The sequence below is a fragment of the Polypterus senegalus genome, chromosome 15, assembly GCF_016835505.1.
Source record: "Polypterus senegalus isolate Bchr_013 chromosome 15, ASM1683550v1, whole genome shotgun sequence".
Lineage (NCBI taxonomy): Eukaryota > Metazoa > Chordata > Cladistia > Polypteriformes > Polypteridae > Polypterus > Polypterus senegalus.
Window position 1 is genome coordinate 131,568,699 of NC_053168.1, and position 17,314 is coordinate 131,586,012.

At 37.2% G+C, this 17,314-nt stretch overlaps 1 protein-coding gene across 1 annotated transcript in view; it reads left to right on the forward strand.

The window, feature by feature from the left end:
* znf407 (zinc finger protein 407) overlaps nucleotides 1-17,314 on the forward strand; it is a 528,111-nt gene that overhangs the window by 299,862 nt on the left and 210,935 nt on the right. The window contains exon 6 of the mRNA XM_039737697.1: nucleotides 13,878-13,961. Coding sequence (XP_039593631.1) covers nucleotides 13,878-13,961 — 84 coding nt within the window. The remainder of the gene's footprint in view (nucleotides 1-13,877; nucleotides 13,962-17,314) is intronic.

The window sequence follows — 17,314 nt, forward strand, 5'->3', positions numbered from 1 at the left end:
ATTCTTTCACCATCTTGCTTTCTGCTGTCTGGTTGAACTTTCTAGGGCAGCCTGTCCTGGACAGTGGAACACTACTGACTCCGCTCACCACACCCTTCAGATAATGTGCATTTATACTACAATCAACCAAAATCCATTGACTAGAGACAGGTGACCCAACCCAATTGACCTAATTATGTGATGTCTAAAAACCAATTGGCTATTCCAGTGATGATTTATGTGTATCATATTGGGGATGAATACTTAGGTGATCAATTATTTGTGTTTTAGAATTTAATTCATTTCAAGCACTTTTCAGAGATCTGTATTCAATTTGACATTAAAGGTGGTCTTTTTTGTTGATCAGTGTGAAAAAGTCAAACTAAATCCACAGTGATTCAGTGTTGTATAATAATAAAATGTGAAAACATCAAGGGTGTGAATATTTTTATAGGCACTGTAGTCATCAGTGGAAGATGGTTGCATGAAGAGGGTAAACAGCATTAATTTGACACATAAACTACATAACTAAGATTGTAGCAATCAAGCTTCTTGTAATCCTCAGTTTTGCTGTGCTGAGAATAATCATTTAGTCCATTTATCCATCCTCCTATTTCTGTACTTGTTTAACCAATTCAGGATTATAGGGCACATCATTAAACAGAAAGAAGGCAGAACAAACCCTAGACAATCTATTCTAGGGCACACCCATGCACACACTCAATACCACTCATACAAAGCTAATTTGGAGTTAACTGTCAACCTTACATACACATGTCTTCAGAATGTGGAAGGAAAACCTGAGTACTCAAAGAAAAACCCATGCAGACATGAGATGAACTTGTAATGAGACAGCATAAGACAGTCAAAAGGTCAAAAGTGAAAGTTATTTCATGGAAAAATATATCTAATTTTAATATGTGTCTTAAAAATCTGAGTTAGAATGACAGTTCAGAAGGGAATTCACCTTTGGGCATTTCTAAATGAGTGTTGTTTTATTTATACCTTTCCTTTGAATATTGGCTTAATACTATATCTAAGAATATAACTGATAGTCAAAAGAATTTCCCAATTGAAGCCAATATCTAAGGCTTATGGGTTTAACTGAGTTTAAATGATCTCAAAGGTAAAGAAGCAAGTGAGAGGCCCTGGCATATCCTGTAACATGTATAGGAAACATGTATAGGAAATCTGGGGCTACACAAGGACTGTCTTGAGTTCCAGTAGTCTAGAAGCTTCCAAGAAGCTTTTGCTTTCTCTGTCTTATGTTATTGGCAACTGGAGCCTCAGATGAGGCTTCTGCCTATTTCAGATCTGGTCCCTTGGCCAAATTAGCATGTTAGAATTGTCAATATGTTGTCTGGTTATAGCACAGGAAGATAGTTGGTGAAAAGCATCAGTATGGCACAGAAACATCATAGCAACATTGTGGCAATCAAGCTCCAAAACATTCACAGGTTCACAGTTTAGGATAAGGTCAAGGAGCTTGGAATAGAAGTAATGTGTTTAATATTACTAATATTAGCCAGTTTAGGTGGTTGGACATGAAGTTAGGAGGTGCCTATCTCGGGAGGTGTACAAGGTACAGCCAATGAGAGAAGAACCAAGTCATGCTGAAGTAATTATATCTCTCAGCTGCTCTTGTTGGTTTGAAAGAGTTGGAAGATGTTGCTGAGGTTAAGGTGGCTGTTCCTGTCCAGTTTAGCATGTTGCCCGCAACATCAGGGGAAGTGAAGTGAAAATGAAGGAAAGGCAAAATGAGCCAATTAGATTCTTTGAGTTCCTCCTTTATTGACAGACTTCAATTAACACTTGAGGTGGATCTTGGACATTTAATGGGTTAATGCATTTCAAACAATGACAAAAAAGGCTTTTGCAGCAGAGCGTGCAATCTGGATATGCCATTCTGTTTCATTAGTTACGTTTTTTTTTTCTTTTTCTACAGTTTCTAATTGTGCCAGATGAAACGCCAGAACGATGCATTTAAATTTAGATCTCGCATTCAACATGCTGTTAGCAAGCAAGATTCATTCTGGGCTGTATCTGAAATTTAATTGACGTTATTGTTAATTTCCTCTAAGTGCCAGAGAAAAGTATGATTATTTAGCATCAGACTGCACGGCTGCCTTCTTATGTTGAAGTTGTGATCCTGGTATTAATTAATGACCAAGTGACTGTGGAAACATTTGCAACATTATTGCAATTACATTATATAAATGGGCTGACACCCTTAAAATATTAGCCATGTGTGTTATCTGTTTAAATATTATAAATGAGCTAATTTAAATTGTAAGGCATAAAGAATTTATCGGTTTTAAAACTTAAATGGATTACACTCACATGGTTTATGTGTAGCATGCATAATTATTTTCAATTACAACCCCAAATTTCTTTCTCGCTAAGCTTGACATGGTAGTATACGAAAATCAAGATGGATAACTTATACTGTGAATTCTTACTGTCAGAAGCCCTGGCCTTGAGCTTTCATTGTATTTCATCAAGAACTAAGTAAGAAGCCTCAGTACTAAGCAGTGGCTTCTTAACCGCCAGCCTTATTTGTATTATATTGAATTATCTGTGATACCCCAAGTTTACTGGACACCTGTGTAGCAGATGGCAGCCATAAGAGGATTAACAACTCCATACCATAATAAACACCCACATATAATCTGTTTTAGGTTATTTTACTGGGGTGGGAGCCCATCCATTCAATCGCCTTTCTATGACTGGCTTTGAATTAGTCGAAGTGTCTCAGTGTTTTGTTTCTCTCAACATAATTGTGAATCTGACATATTTTTGTGATTTACCTGCTTTGCAACACATTATACTGTTTAAATACTTATTTCATTGAGATTGTACACTCTCCATAAATTATTCCATCCATTATATTATTTATTTGCATACTTAATTGTAATAATATTGTACTGTTGTGTTTCATGTTTTAGTTTGCTCATTAATGTAGCCATATTTTGGATTACCTGACTTGTTCTCATCCAGTCCAACCCATAGTCTCACCCTTTTTCTAGTCTCACAATTTAACTAATCAAAAATTATTGAAATTTTACTACTTTGGACAAATTAAGATCTGTCTATCTGTCTGTCTACACAATTATACAATCAGCCAATTATTTGGCAGCAGCACATTGCATAAAATCGTGTACATTCAGGTCAGGAGCTTCTGTTAATTGTTACATCAAACACCAGAATGAGGAAAAATGTGATCTCCTTTATTTTGACCATGGCATGATTGTTGGTGCCAAATATGCTGGTTTGAGTATTTCTGCAACTGCTGATATCCTGTGATTTGTACCCACAACAGCCATTGGAGTTTACTCAGATTGGGGTGAAACACTAAAAAAACAGCCAGTGAATGGCAATTCAGTGGGTGGAAATGCCTTGTTGATGAGAGAGACCAAAGGTGAATGGCCATACTGTTTCAGGAGGGATAAGATAACTCAGACGTCCACCCTGTACATCTGTGGTGACTAGAATCCACAACACATTGATTTTAAATTGAATTTACCCATTTTCTAATGGCCACTACTAGTATGATCATGTTACAAAGCAAAAGTCAACTGTTTCATGAACATGAAGATGAGTTCAATGTACTTCAGAAGCCTTCCCAGTCACCGGGTCTGAATCCAATAGAATACCTTTGGGATGTGGTAGAATGAGTGATTTGCAGTATTAATTTGCAGTTGATAAATCTGCAAAAATGGTGTCATTTGGTGATGTCAGCATAGTCCAGAATTTCAAAGAAATGTTTACAACATTTAGTGGGATCCGAGCCACAAAGAATTCATTTCTGTTGTTCAATGTGTAAAAAATCAAATCCATCATTATTTAATGCTGTGTAATGGTGTGAAGACTTCCAAGGGGTTGAATACTTTTTATAAGCACTATTGCTACCCAAATCCACACGTCTGTCCTCAGCCCCCCAAATATGGCAATAACGAGAAAATTACCAGAATCAAAGAAGCTTCAGTGTTTCATTCTAAAATCTTTTGTTATTTTCTTAAAAACAGTCTTTCAAAAGCTAATCAACAAGTGATCCAAACCCCCTAGATATTTGTTGTTGGCCCTTTTCTTTCCTGCCTCTCATCATTTTCAGCTTTGTCAGACTTACACAGCAAGAAGAGGGCAGGAATTAACAGCAAAGAAACTAACAAGTCATTGTGTCCAAAAGAAGCCACCAGCTGAAAACATATGCAAATGACAGACGACAATTGATTTTCTTATTGCTCCAATTTGTCGCTTAATCGAGCAATGTGCTGATATATTTTGCACTTTGTCAATTAATTTTCCTGAAAAATGAGCCCTAAAATACCAGATATATCAATACATTTCTGGGTTCCATAAGGAATTTTAAGCGATAAAATTAATTACCCTCCTTCTCTTTCATGAAAATGTAACTAATGAGAGAGGCAATTACAAATGCATTGGGCGCCTTCAGGGTTTTTTTATGCTTTTTTTTTTGGTTTAAAACACATTAAAGTAAAATGTATGTCCTACACTGCTGCTCTATTATTCTAACAGTACAAGGGAATGCAGTGATGAACTTGGCTTTGTGTAAAGAAGACCTTTTAAACATCTTATGGACCTGAGGCTGGATAGACGGTAGCATCCCAGTGTCCACAGACAATGTCTGTCATTGGCATTTGACTTCTCATTCTCTCTGTCTCTCTTTTTTAATTAAACTTTTGAATTAGAGCAGAAAGGTTTTTTTTTCTGTATGTTAGAAGAACTCGTAGTAGGTTGTGGGAGGCCCAAGTCTCCTTAGCTTCACTGACAAGGGTGTCGACGATTTAAGGTCCCCAGCCTGCCCTGAGAGATCACTTATATCGAACAGCAGATGAAAAGCTAGTGCAGATGTAATTTATTGTCAGTGTTTCCTTCTAAAGAATAATTGTGGAGACTTGGCATCGATCAATAGTATGGATTTTTGTTGTTGGGTCTTGTAGTCTGCACCGTAATGAGAGATAGGGGACAGTGGCTGTTTTCTAATAGAAAATAAAGGATCAGATTCTCGTTCCTTGCACATTTTGATGCAGACTACGTGAACATAAAATTAAATTCTTTTCATGCAATTCCCTGTTTCCTCCTGTTCTCTTAGAAGAGAAGAGCGTCAGTGGGGTTGGGAGAGCAAAGTCAGTCAGGGACAAATCACTAACTAGTGAATCAAATATTAGCACAAAAGCATGTCATATCCTGAAATATTTCATTTTGTTTTTTTCTGGTTTTAATAAATTCCAAGCCTGTCTTTTTCTCATCTGTTGTTTTATTCTCATTTGTCATCTCTTTTGCTTGTATTATCTTTCAGGTTGTTGTAAAGTGTTATGCCATAGTGCTTATTGTTAACATGTTTTATGAAGTATTTATTTAGTAATGATGGAATTTCCAATATCGTAAATTACATGTCAAATTGGTAGCATGGGTGCAGGCAGGGAAACTGCCATCATCAAGGCTTTGAAATCCAATTTGATTCTTAGCCAAAATGCCTTTTTTAAGTTTAATTGTTTTCCACATGTTTGTGCCTGTGGTCCAGATGCATGCTGAAATACTGATTGAAAGCTCAGTGTTAATAAGTATGAATTTGTGCATGAGTTTGTCCTAAAGTGGCAGGTCTCTACATTGCACCTCACCCTCCTTACAATCACTTGCTGACTATGGTGGCTTCAAAAACTGGATGTAGGAATGCTGTAAGCAGCACTACAGAAAATGATCCCAACAAATGCTTAGTGAGTTTTACTTAGGGCTTAGATCACGGGTTCAGATTCCTCTGGTAGCTCACTGTGAACATCTTGGCTAGCCTTCTTGACCTGAATATATGCATCCAACAGTTTCTTATGTTTTCCTTTTTCTTCATTTTGGAGTGCGGATTTGACAAAGTACTGTATGTGCCAATAGCAGCAGGCACCAGGCAGGCTTCACCCTGATCCTCAGTTCCCACCAAGGGTCACACATGCTCACACATACAATCACAGACACGCCATAGCAATCAGTTAACCTTTTAATTTGCCAGTGGTCTGTAAAGACATCCAGCTGGCTCTAGATGCTAATACATACACACATACTGTACACTCACACCCATAGTCTTTATAAGAGACTACCAAAGAGAAAGGAGGCGGATCTGTGCCAGAAATATTAGGATGTCATGTCCAACCTCTTAACAATTTAGCCAGACTGCATGCGATAAGCCAAGATAGGAGGAGGCGTTATGTCTTTTCTGTTCAAATTAATTTTATATGATATTCTTAAGCTCTGCCATGAACTGGTGACCTGTTCAGGGCTGTTATCTGCCTTACATCCAGTGCTGTCAGAATAGGCTTTGGCACCCTGTAATCCTAAATAGCACTATGCAGGTTTCAGAATATAGTTATGCTATATATGGTGTACTTAAACTTGGACTGTGGTAGGCTGTTTAGATTTAAAAGCAAAAAGATAGCAACAAAAATATAAAGAAAAATAATGCTGTTTATAAACACCTTTAAACATCCATCTGTTTTCTGAATCCACTTTGTCCTGGGTGTTTTGGGTACATAGTAGAAGCTAAACTTTGGTGGAATACTAATCCATGAAGCCAATTCCACATTACATGACTTCCAGTTGGAGTTTACTGGATGTATGAATGAATGGAATATCATTCAAACAATCCTTTTTTGTAATAGTGCCTTCCTTGAAACCTAATGTGACATCAAGCTGTGTTAACCAGTAGAGTTAAGGGTGCCCAGATCCTATCTTGACATTACTGGGTACAATGGGGGACAGCAGCTCACCACAAGGTGTACTTGCGCACACAACTGGGGTAAATTTGAAATGACCTTCCCAAAATACTCTTGTGTTTGCAGTGCAGCAAAATTCTTGCATGTTTACCATAATCTGTTAGACTTTATTTTATAACACTTTTTTAACAGAAAACAATATCCCAAATTGCTTAATATGCATTATATAGTTCAGTTTGCAACTTTGCATGTTTAAGCTGATGTCACAAGACACATCTTCTACTCAGGTGATGTCAAACTTGCTGACTGCAGTTGCTAATCACATTACCTGAGTGTTTGAAGTTAACCAACTAGCAAATGCAGGATATGACCAATTACATTGCTCCATGATGACTTTCCAGAACAACTTCACCTTTCCAAAGTATTTATTCCAAAGTTTTTCTCACAGCCATCAGACACAGAAGCCCCAAGTATGTTTGCATGGTCTAAAACACCTGTGCTCCTTTGATCTTTTCTGGATGTGCATTCATTGGCTGTCAGCTCTCATGTACACAGAGAGCCCATGCCTGATTCTTAAGACAAAATGAAACCTTTTTACTTCCACATTTGTTGTAGATTTTTATCTTCACCAGCTGGGATTGGTGCAGCTTGTGCAGCACCTTCTGTGAAGTTAAGCTCTCAAGGTGTTTTTTTTTTTGTCACCCTTTTGGACAGTCACTTAAAATACAGTTGTTGACAGCATTCTTCCTCAGCCATATTTGTCCACTTTGCTTAACTGTTTTTGACATTTTCTTATTTAGACCATCTGACAGCATCTTTCCTGTGGGGTCAACCCCTCTTGACCCTGCACTAATGGAGTTTCCTTCTGCAAATGCACAAGGGTCTCAGCACTGTCTTTACACACTTTTACACGAGGGGATCTCTGATTATTTATCTTCAATACACTGATGTCGGAACCCAGTTTTGTTTAAAGGTTTGCATTATCAGTGTGTGTTAGATAGTCTTTTGAGATTAACTAACAAAGACAATCTACAACCCATGCACTCATCATTCAAGTACCTTATAGTAAATTTGTAATATTTTTTTATGTATAATATTTATTTAAACTTATTTAGGTACAAGTATTGTGTAATACTTTCTTCTTAAATTGGCACCATGGCTTGTTGATGCTGGATAAAGTGAATTTTCCCTCAGTGATTAAAAGAATAACTATTTTTATATATATATATATATATATATATATATATATATATATATATATATATATATATATACATATATATATACATATATACATATACATAACAATTGTGGATTGGCAATTGCATATCTGAGGCTTGAAAGCCTTATGGGTATCAGATGAGTAAGAGAATTGGCATATGTGCCTTGAAATCATCTATGTAGGGTTGGTTCCTGCCCTGTGCTCAGTGAAGCTCTAGCCTCACACAACCTTGATTTGAATTAAATGGGTGTGAGAATATTATGTTGCTTTGTGGGTATCACATCATTTTGGGTATTCTTCTGAATCTTCAAAGATAATTATATAACTGATTTGATCCTCTGCCCTAATTGTCATATTCGTATATTGAGTAAGCAATACTAATTTACTTTTTTATAGTTCTTCTTCCTCTGAGATATAGTATTGTTTCCTTCTTCCTGTTTATCTATTCCCCCAAGATACCTTTTTAAGGTCAGGGCTTTGTCAATTGTATATAGAGTCTTTTTCTTCATTTGTTTCCCTGTTTACTTGTTTCCCTATGAGTTTTCTTTCAGTCCTGTGGGGTCTTACCATCCCCTTCTACACCACTCCCCTACCAATTTACTTTGCTCATATTTTTTCAATTATCCTTGATTTTGCTCTCTGCAGAGCCTGCTAGATTTTACCATCAGTTTCCCTTGGGATTAATATCTTCCTCAATAAATTAACTACACATCCTCTGCCATCTGTATTTAAATGTATAGCATCCACAATTAATGAAGGTTTCTTGAGCAAAATACTTTCATTTTTGATTTTTTATATACCAGTGAAATGCACAGATACACTGTCCTAAAAGGAAATGCAAATACAAAGCAAGTTAAAGATAAGGAGCTGTGGATATATTTGTTATGTTTTCTAAATAGTTACTTATTTCAGTTTGTCTAGAAGTGATTACGTATTTATTACTTCTATTGACTCATCTAGAGCAAATGGAAAAATTCCATGTAAGCCAAACACATTCTTTTGTTTTCAACATATTCTTCGTTGTCTGCATTCATTACTCCATTTTTATAGTTCTAGCATTCTGCATCTCTCGCTTGATCTTCATTTATTCTTTCTGTTCCTATTATAGTGTTCTTTTTCACGTAATTGGCTTCTTTGATATGCTTAATGCTAAGCAGATGTTGTTGCTCTTCTTTTTCTTTCTGCCATATCACTTGGATTTGCAATCACTTTGCTCTTATGAATCCATGACCACAGATAACTTTGCAGAGTTCGCCAATACCTAAAATTTCTGGTAATTTCAGAACATATCAGGTCATAAACTTTTAATTAAGACAAGATCAATGTGCTTGCCCCAGTAGTTTGTGAACAATCATATGACAGACAGACCTTATATATGTTATACCCTATTTAAACACCCAAACTGAAAATCACAGAAAAAACATGAAATAAGATGATTAATGTTTTCAATCCTTGAGCTGAAGGCTGCAAGTAATGCTTTTAGAGTTAGAGCTCAGTCATCTTATGAAGCAAGTTCACAGCTTCCAGTGGGGCAGTGATTTAAATTTGTAGGTGACCAGAAAAGACATCAACAAAAGTTTTTATATATATATATATATATATATATATTATATATATATATTGTGAAGGATGGCCGGCCATTTATCCCGGCCAATACCCCCAAGCCGCCAGGTGGAGCCCTCCTTGCAGCACGGAGGGCCCCAGAAGACCAGCAGGGCATCATGGACAATGGATTTTTATGCAAAGCCCTGCTGGATGCCGTGGGGCCACAGGAAGGAGCTGCAGGGAGGATCGAGGCGGCCGTGCCCTGTGACCTGGAGGTTCGTAATAGGAAGAGCGACGGACTTCCGGGTTGAATAAAAGGACTATTTACCCTGACCCGGAAGGAATAAGGACTTGTGGACTGTTGGGCAGAAACACCTCCAGGTCAGGGAGTATAAAAGGACTTTGGGAACTCACAGACAATGAGCTGAGCTGGGTGGAAGGGTGGCAACGCGTCTGGGAGCTGGAGGATTGTGTATATTGATTTATTGGTAATTTATATGAGTATTTTGGTGGAGAGTGTGCTTTGTGCACTGTGGTGACAAAATAAAGTCAACTTGAGTACTTTTACCTGGTGTCTGGAGTCGTGGACAGGGGTTTAAGGGAGTGAGAGCGCCCCCTATCGTTCATATATATATATGTATATATATATATATATATATATATATATATATATATATATATATATATATATATATATATATCTGCCTGTATAGAGCATACCACCGTTAGGATATAGTGGGTTGGAAAGTAAAATCAGTGTAGGGATGCATTGAAAGAAGTCTAACAGTTTAGTTCAGACAGGGTCAGAGCAGTGGTTATAAATAAAATTGGAGAATATATTTAGAGGAGTAATCAGGTAATATACAAGGAAAATATATATATATTTTTTTTTTTCACAGAAAATGACTTTTGTTAATAAAATGTGTTCACAGTTAACCAAAAATGTGTAATTCATCCCTCTTATCTTAATAATAGTCAGAATTACACCATAGTTAAAAACCACTGATTAAAGAGAACAGCAGCCAATTACTCCTAAAGGTTGCCACTCCATTTACTACGTAACCACCATGTGGTTTTGATGTTGCTCTTGGCCTCCCTGTAATACATATCAGAGGAGGATCTAGGAATAGCACTGTGTTAACTTGTTATTGGATAATGTTGTGAGCTGGGGTCAAAATCACAGCCAAAGAGGTGTTAAGCCACCATGATACTTTCAAAAAAACAGGCCAGGATTTTCACCAGTCTACCCAGGTATAATCTACATCCCAGGCAGCCAGCCCCAGACTACTACCTGATATTTTTGTCTTTAGCCTAAAATCAAAAGCTAGCTTTATAAGTTCAAAATGTAAAAGTCCCAGAATGTAAAAGGGGACCCCCCTCCCTAAAATTCCTGTGATCAGTCCAGTCAATAGCAAGGGTGAAGAGTGTAGTTCTTGAATATGCTTTCGGGTGTTGTATGCTTTCAGTCTGGTTAATGAGTCCGCTGAGTTGCATTAAGCTGAGTTGATCGAGTGCGTAGTTCTGGCACTTATTCTACATGTGACTTAGGCATTTTTTTCCTCAACTCACCATAGCAGATTTTCAAGTGACAAGGATGCTTGCATTTTTTCAACAATGAACGGCTTGCTCATAAAGAGTTTGTTCCTCATGAACAGACTGTTAATCGGCTGCATTATATTGAACTGCTGAAGTGTATATGGGAAAGCACCAAAAAAAATGACAATGCATCTGCACATACCACATTATTAGTTGATGAGTTAGTTGCTTCACACTCACTGTATTCAGCTGATCTTGCTTCTGTGACATCTTTTTGTTCCCAAATTTAAAATTGAAAAATGCAGGAGGCTGTAGACAAGGCAACAAAAGATGAGTACAGAAAATATTAACAGGAATGGGAGAAATGCTGGGACAACTGTATTGCGTCTCAAGAAGTGTATTTTGAAGGTGATTAAAAGGGAATTGATGTAAATTGTATAATTTTTTTGTTTAATTTAGCAATTCTAGGAATTATCAGTACTCCACTTTTATACCAAAAATGCCTTACAGGGGAGAATGTAACCATAAACCTCTGGCTTGTTAAAAACACTCCAAACCAAGAATCTTTATAAATTGAGAACTTACTGAAAAAAATGCAAACATTTCCAAAATTGAACAAAAGAAGCAAAAAAGGATTTGCCTAAAAGGCAATCCGATGTGAAAAAGTCTGAATACACAATCCGATACTCAGAATCCAAAGAGAACTGCAAAATTCAGAACAATTAGAGCAATACCCCCAATAAACTTTTTCTTCACAAACCTCAGTAAACCTCCGGGGGCTCTAGGCCTCAAATATATTGGCTAAAGGTGTCCTCAGCAGTGATGTAAAGGAGGTTTTATACAGTAAACACAAGGAATGACAGCAAGAGACTTACTTGCAAATGAAATAATTAAACAATGTCATATTAGAGAAAAACTTAATTTTACAAAAAGGCAAAACAAAACCAGATTATACATTGGCATTCAAAAACATCAGTGGACTAGTGGTAAATGTGAATGGTACATTTTCGCAGATGCTATTTGTGCTCTCTGTTATTATGACAATGGTGGTGGAATTGATGAAAGGTTGAAAGAATAGGCAGCTATGTTTGTGAAAATATGAGTTGCAAAATATGCACCTTATGACACTGACATGACTCCAGCAGAAACACTGAGTAGGCTGCACGGTACTCAATGTCCAACTGCACATCTAAATGACTAACTAAAAGAAACATTGCTGTCTAATTGGAAGTTCAAAACTGCCATGCCAGAATTTAGCTGCAGCATTTTAATGTGTAAGTATAGATTATACAGCTTATCTGAAGTATATTTGTTATATTTGTTATACCATATGGTGATGCAATAGTCAAAATGACAGAAAGATATCCTAGCAGACAGAAACACTTCTCAAATGCATGGAGCCAAGTACCTGCAGCAGTCTGTGTGTGTTTATGTCTGATTGTCTGTCCTGTTGCCGTGCTCATTACAATATACAAATTAATCATTAAACTTCAGTTACCTTGTGCTACTGTGCTTTTGAATTGATAACAATTGTAACTTTTTATTTTCGCTCGATGTCAGTTCTTTTGTTAGTTAGTTTAAGTGTTTGTCTAATAAATAAGGACGATTTTGGGGGGGGGACACTACAAACCCGGCCTTTAAAGTGGTGCATGGATTGGGGGAAATTGGTGGGAGGTTTTCTAAGGCAGATCGCTTAAAGGCGGAGCCTTTTCAGTGATGGATTTTGCTGCTATTCACTACAAACATGTTAGCGAGTTGTCCCCAGACACATATTCTCATTCAAGCATCACATTTATCTCCACAAGACCAGATTCCATTAGACTGGAGAAAGATTTTGGCAGGGCCCATAAGTGAAAAATAATGTTGTAATTCAGATTTGACAAGTAATGCTGACTTTTCACCTTGTTTCAATAGGTAAAATAATCATAACCAGAACAACTGGAAATATCATTTGGTGGTGGTGTGTATAGTGATGTGGTATCTTTTTAATATATTTCTTTTGTTCTTCATTTTTGGAAAAAATACAGCACTAATATTTAATTGTTTTTGTTGTGGATTGTGCAGCAAAACAATAGCACTGTAGCAATTCTCCATAAAATTTAAAAAAATGCACAAATACAAAGTCAACTGGGAAGGTGTGACATCACAAATGGTAACTTCCAAAATCCCCGGAGAAGACATTTTTGCGTCTTCAGTATTGTACTGCATTTCCTCTAAGTGCTGCACCAAAACACCTTCTCACCTCCTCCTAAGCCAACTTGCCTATCAGTTCCAAGAAACAGCTGTAACGTCTGCAAAACCCATCTTTTCAGTTAGTTCAGGATGGGAGTGGAGACAATTTCACTGAACTGTTGCGGGACAAATTCTTAAAGGTACTAAAAACATATATATATTTTTTTGTCCTTGTTTGATACAACTCTTTTTTTTTTTACATGGAATTTCTCTTAATCTGAGCAGATGAAGATTTGGGCATTACAGCAACACACACAATATTTCCCCCATTTTATTCAGTTAATATAGAAGAGCCAGATGTATGAGAATTGTAGGCAGAAAAAAACCAGGATATGCATAAAAACTGTTCAAGTGCATAAAGCAGCCCCATCTGGAAGACATCTAACAGAAATGAAGTTGTACAAAACCATTCCATTGATAATAAAGCTAATTTTTATGGGTCTGACAAGTATGTAATTATGTTCAGTGGTGCTTTTCAGATTTTATCACAGTCAATAAACCGCAGTGGTAATTTCATTCCCATTTGACATATTTACATGGAAACATTTGATTGGAAGAATTAGTAACCCTGAAAGCCTTGATAGATATGTTTTAATGATCTGTGACCTCTGCAGTGTCTCATCTGTTTATTGTTACCCCAGGAGAGAAGTCGTTCCTGTGTGACCTCTGTGGCTTTGCAGGTGGCACCCGCCATGCTCTCACCAAACATCGGAGACAACACACAGGTGAGTCCTTCTCCTACCAAGCAGGTGATTTGGCTGTATAAGAGACCCTTAGGCAGTTGCAAGTTCAGTTGTAGTTTATACTACACCTCGGTTGGTGCATATGTAATGCCATATAACTACTATGTCAAGTATATTTTCATACTACTCCAAAAAAGAAAGTTAACCCTTTTAATGACATATTTTGCTCATAGTCTTTAAAAAAAGGAAAGAAAAAAAAGCTTGAGAGTCTGATTTTGATAACGCAAGCAAAAAAAAGGTTGTATTTCATAGGAGAGCACTCAGCATTTTATCTTTTGGTTTTGCTTCAGTGACCTGAATGATTGGGTATATCTGGGATCATAATTAGAACCTGGGCCACCAGTCAAGAAAATGTACAGTAGTGGCTCACATGAGACTTTAGCAGCTATGAAATGATAGTCTGGAGAAACTACTGTACCTTGAAAGTGGCAGAGGCTACTGTATCCTGTTAGCAGAGCTTATGTCCAAAAAATCATTATATGTGACTTTGGCCTTATGATGTCATCTCTAATGTTATGTTAATTATCCCAATATCCTCTTACATACAGTAGATATGTATTTAAAACAGTTTTCATTATCAAAGTTTTTTGCAAAATTTTCTTTTAGCCTGTTATTTACAGTACTGTATTTAATCCTCTTCATGTATATTCAAAAAAGAAACAAAGATTTGTCCCAGGCTAGCTCACATTATTTCTCTATTAATGTAATGTGAGTAATGAGGGTTTCTACAAATTAAATACAAATCTTTTAATTGCTCTGCATTTACATATAGTGGAATGAGTAAGTATTCAGGCCCCTTCATTTTATTCACGTTTTGGCTATGTTGCAGCTCTATGTTAAAGTCATTTATATTATTTTTTTCCTAATCAAACAATGCTGAATAACTCAGAATTGTCAAAGCATAAACAAGATTTTAGAAATTTTCTGTCTAGAGATGGCCCCATATTTGAACAGAAGCCAAGCCATGAGGCTGAAGGAATTGCCTATGGAGATTAGAGACAGGATTGTGCTGAGCCACAGATCTGGGGAAAGCTGCAGAAAAATGTAAAAAATACTGTATGCAGTATTGAAGGTTCTGAAGAACAGAGTGGCCTCCATAATTTTTAAATGGAAGAAGTTTGGAACAACCACGACTCTTCCAAGAGCTGACCTCCCAGACAAACTGAGTGATCATGGTAGAAGCGCCTTGCTGAGAGAGGTGACCAAGAACTCCCTGGCAGATAGCCTATATGATGTTGCAAGAAACTTCCAGAAAGGCTGTTATCGCTGCAACACAACTTAAAGACATAGTGGGAAGACAAAAGTCTTTACTAATGCAAAGATAATGGAAGCCTGCTTGGAGTTTGCAAAAAGTCACCTCAAGAACTCCCAGACTGTGAGAAACAGGATTCTCTGGTCTTATGAATCCAAGATTAGCATCATGTCTGAAGTAAATCAGGCACCGCTCATCACTTGTGAAATACCATTCTAATTATTAAGCTTGGTAGTGGCGGCATCATGCTGTGGAGTTGTATTTCAGCTTCAATGACTGGGACACTAGACAGGGTTTAGGGAAAGCTGAACAGGGCAAAGTACATTGATATATCTATAATGAAAACTGCTCTAGACCACTCAGACCTCAAACTGGGCCAGAAGGTTAAACTTCCAACAAGACAATAACTCTAAGCACAAATCAAAGAAAACACAGGATTGGCTCAAGAACAACTCTGGACAAATGTCCCATCCAGAACCCTGACTTGAACCCAGTCGAAATCTCTGAAGAAACCTGACAGACCTTGAGAGTATCTGCAGAGAAGAATAACAGAAAATCACTATATCCAGGTGTACAAAAAATGTCACATCAAAACCAAGATGACTCCAGGCTGGAATCGCTGCCAAAGATGTTTTCTTCTAAGCACTGAGTATAGTATCTGAATAATTGTGTTAATGTGACATTTCATTTTTCTTTATTTTTAATAAACTTAAAAAAAATGTAAAGTCCTCTTTTAGGTTTGTCATTCTTGGGTTTTAAGTGATGCCTGATGTGGGGAAAAATGCATTGAAATGTTTTTAGCGCTGCAACATAACAAAATCTGAAAAAAATATTATTATAGTTAGTAATTATTAATTTCATGATTCAGCTGGTTGAGGTATATAAAGCCAAAGAGCACAGTAGTAGTATTTGAAGGCGTACTTGACACTCACACAATTTATGAAAGGCTGTCTGGGTATTGGATCATATATTGTGACATATTTAGTCCTCACTTAATTGCAGTTCTGGGCTATGGGGAAATACTGAAAAAGTTGATTTTTGGAGATCAAAATGAAGCATGACCATGAAGAAAATTAGCTGGTTAAGTGACTTATATTTATATTTAAAATGAGTTTTTCATCTGCAAGGAGTTTCAATGAGAAGCTTGTGATAGTAAATTTCAAGTTATTGTTGCAAGGTGTCTCTTCATGCAGTGGACTATATTTTACCAAACAGAGTTATAGATAATTATTACACTTAGATAAATTTCTAATCTTAACTTGAGAAGTCAAGCAAAATTACACCTGTTTATTGGCCAACTGAACAGAACACAGAATGCAAGCTTTTGAGACAGCTAAGGCCCCCGCTTCAGGTAAGATGTAGTACAGAAACTGAAATTCCCCGTGTTTATATAGACATTAGGACAGAGACAGCATTGAAAAACCTTTACGTTGGTCACCTCTAATGTAAAGAATTAAAAGACCTCTCCAGTCTACGATTCATTTAGCAGGAGAGGAAAACAAAGTAGGGCGGCACGGTGGCGCAGTGGTAGCACTGCTGCCTCACAGTTAGGAGACCCGGGTTCGCCTCCCGGGTCCTCCCTGCGTGGAGTTTGCATTTTCTCCCCGTGTCTGCCTGGGTTTCCTCCGGGCACTCCGGTTTCCTCTCACAATCGAAAGACATGCAGGTTAGGTGGACTGGCGATTCTAAATTGGCCCTAGTGTGTGCTTGGTGTGTGGGTGTGTTTGTGTGTGTCCTGCGGTGGGTTGGCACCCTGCCCAGGATTGGTTCCTGCCTTGTGCCCTGTGTTGGCTGGGATTGGCTCCAGCAGACCCCCGTGACCCCGTATTCGGATTCAGCGGGTTAGAAAATGGATGGATGGATGGAAAACAAAGTATAGTCAGGATACATAGCTTCAGACAAAAAGGGAGACATGAGATAGAATTTAGTTTGAAAAGCATGTTATATTTTTGTGAGATTTCTTTTTATTCTTGTTTTAATTCTGTCAAGACTTTATATTAAAATATAAAGTAATTGGACTGATGCCTTTATCCAGGTGACTTACAACATTTGAGATATGATTGATTACATTTCTTTTGTCTTT